Source organism: Mus pahari, chromosome 10, assembly GCF_900095145.1.
Source record: "Mus pahari chromosome 10, PAHARI_EIJ_v1.1, whole genome shotgun sequence".
Classification (NCBI taxonomy): domain Eukaryota; kingdom Metazoa; phylum Chordata; class Mammalia; order Rodentia; family Muridae; genus Mus; species Mus pahari.
In genome coordinates, this window is record NC_034599.1 from 62,895,997 (window position 1) to 62,903,091 (window position 7,095).

Consider the following 7,095-nt stretch of genomic DNA (forward strand, 5'->3'; position numbering starts at 1 on the left):
CATTCAGGATAGCATTTGAAATGTAAATGAAGAAAATATCTAATAAAATAAGTTAAAAAAAAGATATTCCAAAAAAAATGTGTGCTATCTCATAACCAGGTTTCCTGGTTATAAATTTCATGGCCAGGCGGTAGCTGTTTCATAGCTTTTTAGGTAATTGTGATTGATTGATAAAATCATCTTGATTGGTAGCCTAATTTCTCTAGCACTTGTGAGGGTGTGTAGGATCCATCATTGTTGACTGATAAACACTTATTGGTTTGGGTTGCTTTGAACACTAGGGGAATAAATTCTGTAGGATAATCATTTTATATAGATATATTCTTCCAGGGAAGTGTTAATTTAGTAGAACAAGGAGGTCATGTTATATTTTGAGGGACTGCATTCATGCATTGCTAATTGCTCAAGATCATTTTCAGTAGTCCTTGGCTTTCCTGGAATTGCATTATAATTACAGAATATCCCATAATGCTTAATCACATGAATCTTTCTTTGAAGATTAGGCAGCCATGTCTTGGTTGCTAATTGGGTGATTAGGTTCCAATTAACACAATTGTATTTCTATTCAGCCTAGCAGCTGAAAGGTGAAAGGAAGATGATTAGATGCAAGGGAACATTTTTATTCCTTTATTATTTTATTCAGAGAAGAGGGGGCCAGATAATGAATGGCACATTCGTTTTTCAGGATGATTGACAAAAAGAATGACCAGGACAACAACAGTTCTATGATTGATATAAGTTATAGCCAAGATAAAAATGGAAGCCAGGTCGATGCTGTCCTTGACAAGCTGTACGTGTGCGCCAGTGTGGAGTTTCTGATGACCGTGGCCGATTTCTTCATCAAAGCTATGCCTCAGAGTCCAGAAAACATAGCCAAAGAAATACAGATTCCATCAAGACAGACTGCTGTGGGAAGAGTCAAGATGGAGAAAGGTTAGCAGAACTTACCTGTCTGTCCTGAAGATGTCTATATCTTTTTTTTTTTTTTTTTTTTTTTTTTTTTTTTTTTTTTTTTTTTTTTGGTTTTTTCGAGGCAGGGTTTCTCTGTATAGCTCTGGCTGTCCTGGAACTCACTTGGTAGACCAGGCTGGCCTCGAACGAAGATGTCTATATCTTAACAAATATTAGAAATAGGAAAACAAAGAGAGAATTTGAGGAAGTAAAATTAGGCTTTTAGATTTAAGCATATTCTTTGTAAAACTCCAGCAAGGAAATGTTTTTAAGTGAGGTGTGACAGACATGCTCTGTAAATGGGGCAGAAGCTGCCTTGACTCCATTTGATTTTCTTCATTTAGAAACAGAGGGAGTTAACCAGTCGGGGCAGAATACTGTTTTATAAAAGGGAGTCATTTATCCAGACAAGAATATTTGAAGGATTCTAGTGCATTGATGTTCAGTGAGAAGCTGGAAGGCAGAGGCTGGGACAGAGGAGAACAAAGCATGGCAGGCCTGACTCTGAGGAAGCCTGTGAATGAATGCCTGTAGTAGGAGAATGGTGGAAGCCAGTCTCTGCTTGGAAGCTTTTATATGTCAGCTTTATCAAATAGATTGGAGATTTTCTGTTAAATTTTAAATTGCTTTAAGGTCAGGTATTTTGTTTTGTTTAATGTAAAACCTGGCAAACTTGCAAACTGAGCATATATTTATATGTGCACACACCTGAATTGCATCCCAAGAAACTTCCCAGACCAAAGGTCCAAGTAGGAGTGGCCATCTTTGGCTTGGTTTTTAATTGTATTTTTTTATAGACTCAGCAGTGGATACATGACCCACTGTGAAAATTTACCTTAAATGTTCTCTGCCCTGCCGTTCCTCCAGATGATGCTGTGAGGCCAAATATGACTCTGAAGGCCATGATCACAGACCCAGAAGTGGTGTTTGTTGCCAGCCTGACCAAGGCAGATGCTCCTGCTCTCACTGCCTCATTCCAGTGCAACCTCTCCCTCTCAACGTCCAAACTCGAGCAGATGATGGAAGCTTCTGTGAGAGACCTGAAAGTGCTGGCCTGCCCTTTCCTCAGAGAAAGGAGAGGGAAGAGCATTACCACGGTGAGAAATACTGTGGATGCTGGCGGGGAGCGACTGTGAGGGTGGGATCACTGCAGGCTCTGCCAGAGGGGAGAGCGCCTGCTGGAAGCCACAGAGAGGCTTTGAGGAACCTGCCTTGAGGTTCCATGATGTTAGGAGGCTCAGGCATGGCCTCTAGTGACAGAAGTAGGGCTTCTCCAGATGAACTTTTCCAGCTTTTTATTTGTTCTTTGAAGTAAAACCAATCAGTAAATGAAAAAGTAAACTTGGTATGAAAAAAATTTAATTGGAGTCATGTGACCAAAAGAGATGGTTACTTTTGTTGTTAAAAGTTAATTTAAATTATGCTTTGCATTAATATTGAAATTTGTGATTTTAGTTAATTATTCAGTTTTACCAGTTATTTTTAGTGCTATATCTGTGAGTTTATGATAAGAGATCCCTACACTGCTTCACTTACTTGCAGCATTGTTTTAAGTTTGAAGAATTTTCAAGCTATGCAAGAAGAAGTGAAGCCTAGGCTCCTGTGCTTGATAGTGAGTTTTTCTTTTCCGTGTCACAGAAAGCTGGTAGCAACTACTTCATTGAATCAGGTTTTAATTAAAATCCCATGCCATTGTCACAGCCTCCAGATTAAGACGCAGTCACTTTATATCTTCAGTGGTATATGTGCGATTGCAGGTTTCATAGTTCACTGCTCACCAAGACTGAAGATGAGATTTATTCTCAGAAGGACAATCTGTGTGTGGTATTCACAACCATGTTTGTCTTCAGGAACTGTCATATACTAGGTGTACCCTAGGTGCTAGCTCCTGTTTATAGTTACTCCAAAGGGACGTTTGATGCAGGGCATCATTTAGAACAATGGTTCTTGACCTGTGTGTTACGACCCCTTTAGAAGTCATATATCAGATGTTCTGCATATCAGATATTTACATTATGATTCATAACAGCAGCAAAATTACAGCCATAAAGTAGCAATGAGAATAATTTTATGGTTTGGGATCACCACAACATGAACTGCCGTAAAGGGTCGAGGCATTGGAGAGGCTGAGATAGAAGATGTTCTAGCAAGAAGGAAAGGCTTTGGGATAGCAAACCTGCATCCCTGCTCCTTCTGTTGGATTTGGAGTGAAGACTTTTTCCTTGAACTGCTCAGTGGTGTAGAACTGTGTATAGAAGAGCTTCACTAAGAACCTCAGTGATGTGCCTTTGCTTGTAGTGTAGCTAGGCTAGTTCTTAAAAGTGTGCAATGCATAAGGGATCTGTTACTGGGGAAACCTGACTTTCATTTTTCTCTTTCTAGGTGTTGCAACCTTGCTCCTTATTTATGGAAAAGTGCACATGGGCTTCAGGGAAACAAAACATAAATATTGTGGTTAAAGAATTTGTAATTAAGGTTAGTGCCTCGCATACACATCCTTTGGCTGAAGGTTCATTTTTAATTCTATGCAATATTGTATATTTTCAGTGCTTTGCAGAAGTACCTTTTGGTGTCTTTCTCTTACCCTTTGAATTATTGCTGGGCACTATTTTGAAAATCAGGATAGCTCTGTCACTTAAACACCTTTAATAGGCACGATTATTTGTGTTTTATAAAGAACACTTTTGGAAATAATTTTATAAACCTTTTTTATTTATTACTGTGTGTGTGCATGCATGTGCTTGTGGATGTGTGCGTGTGTGTGTGTGTGTGTGTTTGTGGTGTGTGTGTGAATATGTATACCATGGCACTGTGCAGAGTTCATGGAACAACTTTCTAGAGTCAGTTCTTTCTTCTACTGTCTCTCCCAGGGCTTGACCTCAGGCTGACAGGCTTGCATGGCAAGATTTTGTCCACGGAGACATCCTACCTGCCTATAATAATACCTCTTACTGGTACAAATTATGAGAGTTTCTCTTTTCTTTTATACTGCGTATGTGTGTTGGGGGTTGTATAGGAGGGGAGAACAGAGGTGGATAGGAAAGTATGGGTCGTGAGATGAAGATGAGATTACTTCATTTGTGGTTACTTGTTTGGTTTTTATTTGAGATTTAATTTGATTCAGTTCAATAACTTTTGTCAAATATTCTCTTTGAATTTCAGGTATGTAATTGGCAGGTATATATGTAAGATGAATGATGAGGATTTATCGTGTTTTAAACCCTTGTGTAAAGCACTGAAAGACAAAAGCCTCTGGTTTCTCTAATAGTATTCAGAGTCTGTCTGTCCATTTTCTTATGTATCACTCTGTGGTGTGTGCATGGCAAGGCAGAGGTTGGCCTTTGTTTTCTCTCTCTCCTCCTTATTTCTTTGAGATGATGTCTCTCATTTATCCTGTAGCTCATTGGTAGGCTGCATCAGGTGTTCAGCAAGCTCACAGATCCTGTCACATATGACCTTTCAAGTGGCTGCTTGAGATCTGGGCTCAGGTCCTCATGGCTCTTCCAGAGAGCACGTCCCACATTGAGCATCTCCCAGCTTGGCCTTTGCATTCCTTAAGCTTGACTTTGTGCCCATTCATGAGTGGAAAATACAGGAGCAATCTGTTCTTTCTTTCCAGAGTATGAAAAACATGAAGGGGTTTGTGCCAGTAATGGTAGGAGCTTTGCTTTATAGGTAAGAGACAGATGATGGTTGAATTTAGGCTAAATGGATTTCATCTGTAGTATATTGTGTAAATAATAGTACATCTTCCCAAATTTAAAATATGCTGTATTTTATTAAATTGTCTTAAATTGTATTTTGCTGATTAATACATTTTCCAGTTCAAATACATGGAACGAAGCGTCTTTGAATTCATATGCATTTTCTTTAAGACACTAGGTTAACTGCTAGGATAATAGTTCATATCTCTCTTAGTGTGTATGTATGTATGTAGTAAAGAACTATTTTATCTCTTTATTTTGTAGGCAGGATCTTATTTTGTAGCCCCAGCTGGGCTTTAACTCACAGAGATCCCCCTGCCTCTGTCTCTCTAGTGCTGGAATTAGAATTCTGTGTTACTACACTCTATCAACCCTTTTTGCCTTTACTGCATGTAAATCCTACGTAGGGCGTTGATACCCACAGTTCTAGCACAGGAGAGAGTTAATGACACACAGAGAAGGAAGGAGATCAGTGATCATAGCTTTCGTGCAGGCAGCACGCACAGGGGCTGTTGGGGGAAAAGTTTGCATATAAGCGAGTGCATAGGAAAAGCTATCTGCAAGGAGGGCTTCCTGAATTAAGTTTCCAGACTTGATAGAAGATGAATGATTGGTGAAGAGGAGGAAAAGTCTGTCCATACAGAACTGGAGGTACGCGTGCACAAAGGCAAAGACTGAAGAAGAAGAACTCAAGAGGAACTTTGAGGGTGGGCCTCTACAGCCAGACAGATGGTGTGTAGAGTGTAAGACTGAGCATTTGTTAACTAACAGTAGGTGATATTCATAAGGCAAGGGAAAATAAAGGCCTTGGTTGCTGATAGGTTAGCAAGCAGTGTGTGCTGGAGTTTCCATTTGGTAATGTCTTAATTCTGAATGAATAGTGAAGAAATCTTTTCACTTACCCTGCTGTGTCTCAGACTCTGGCTAGCCAGTTGAGCAGGCATTGCCTCACAAGCAGCTTTCTGAATTTAAATTTATATGGAGAATGCTGGAAACTCACCAGGGATTTTAACTCAGCAGTGACTTTCCTGGGTTTGGCTTTAAAATAGTTGTGCTGGTGACATTTTGGAGGGCGGGCTGAGGGTATCAGGTAGATGAAAGGTTATTATTTGTATAGTGCTGTGGCAGAGATAGGAGTGAGAGTGAGTCAGGGCATTCTCCAGAGATGAGCAGGTGTCATTTCCTAGGACTTGGGGTGTAAATAAAATGTTCTTCCATCTCAGCCTCCTGCTTCTGACCTTGATTAGTTAAGTTAACTAGGAATATAGGGAAAAGTGAACTTTGTGTGTGTGTGTGTGTGTGTGTGTGTGTGTGTGTGTGTGTGATATGACATTATCTGATTCTGAATTATCAATTTTTCCATTGAGTTTCGACTGTTGATACAACATGAACTACTTAATTCCAGACAATCCGAGCAGAAATCCTTATGTAGTTAGTTGAATTCTTGTTTTCTTGTTTTCTTTTGTTCAGAAATATTTAGTATATTTAAATTTAAGTTACTTAATTGTTAAATTTTAAGTCATATATTTTAATTCTCATTTGGGAAAGAATCTATTCTAAATACTTTTCTACTTTTATTTTTAAAGATCTCACCTATAATCCTTAATACTGTGATGACAATCATGGCTGCTATGTCTCTAAAGACCAAAGAAGATGAATGGAAAGACACTCCTAAGGAGACAGACAACCTCTGGGCTGTCAAATCTATTACTGATTATAACTCTTGGTTTCTTGGGGTTGACATGGCAACAGAAGTAACAGAAAATTTTAGAGACTTTGAACATCCATCAATAGAGGAAAATTGTGTGGTTGCTGTGGAGTCAGTTCAAGTCACCTTAGAGTGTGGCCTAGGGCATCGCACTGTGCCCCTGTTATTGGCAGAGTCCAAGTTCTCTGGAAATATTAAAAACTGGACTTCTCTAATGGCCGCTGCTGCTGACATGACACTAGAGGTATGGCCACATTGGCACCTTCAGAGCTGGAAAGTACCATTGCAGAAGTAAGATGCACGGCTGTAGCCAGTGAATAATCTCATGTTTAATGGGATTGTGTAACCTGCGATTGTTATCCTTAAAAGTCTCTTGCTAATAAATACCTGATAGTAGAGCCTTGGGAAGGGGGAATTGCATCGTGTTTTGTGTGTATTTCTTTAGGTGGGGTTTTCAAATGTCTTTTGATATAAAACCGTAGCTTGGTATACCTTTCCCCACTGATTGTATAATTATATGATTAATGTTGAACAACCAAGTAATTGAAGTTCTTCACCCTTTTAGGTTCACTATTACAATGAAACCCATGCAGTCTGGGAGCCACTGATTGAAAGAGTGGAGGGGAACAAACCGTGGAGCTTAAAACTTAATGTAAGGAAGCCAGCGCTCGTGCATAGCGTGATGCCATTGTCCTACTACAGTACTTTTTTTTTTTTTTTTTTTTTTTTTTT

General features: G+C 39.3%; 1 protein-coding gene across 4 annotated transcripts in view; it reads left to right on the plus strand.

The window, feature by feature from the left end:
* The window catches only part of Vps13c (vacuolar protein sorting 13 homolog C), a 155,572-nt gene that overhangs the window by 101,561 nt on the left and 46,916 nt on the right, over positions 1-7,095 (plus strand). For all 4 annotated transcript variants that reach the window (XM_029543807.1, XM_021206145.2, XM_029543808.1 and 1 more), the window contains 5 exons: positions 686-933; positions 1,819-2,048; positions 3,334-3,426; positions 6,242-6,607; positions 6,929-7,015. In XM_029543807.1, the coding sequence (XP_029399667.1) occupies positions 686-933; positions 1,819-2,048; positions 3,334-3,426; positions 6,242-6,607; positions 6,929-7,015 (1,024 nt within the window). The remainder of the gene's footprint in view (positions 1-685; positions 934-1,818; positions 2,049-3,333; positions 3,427-6,241; positions 6,608-6,928; positions 7,016-7,095) is intronic.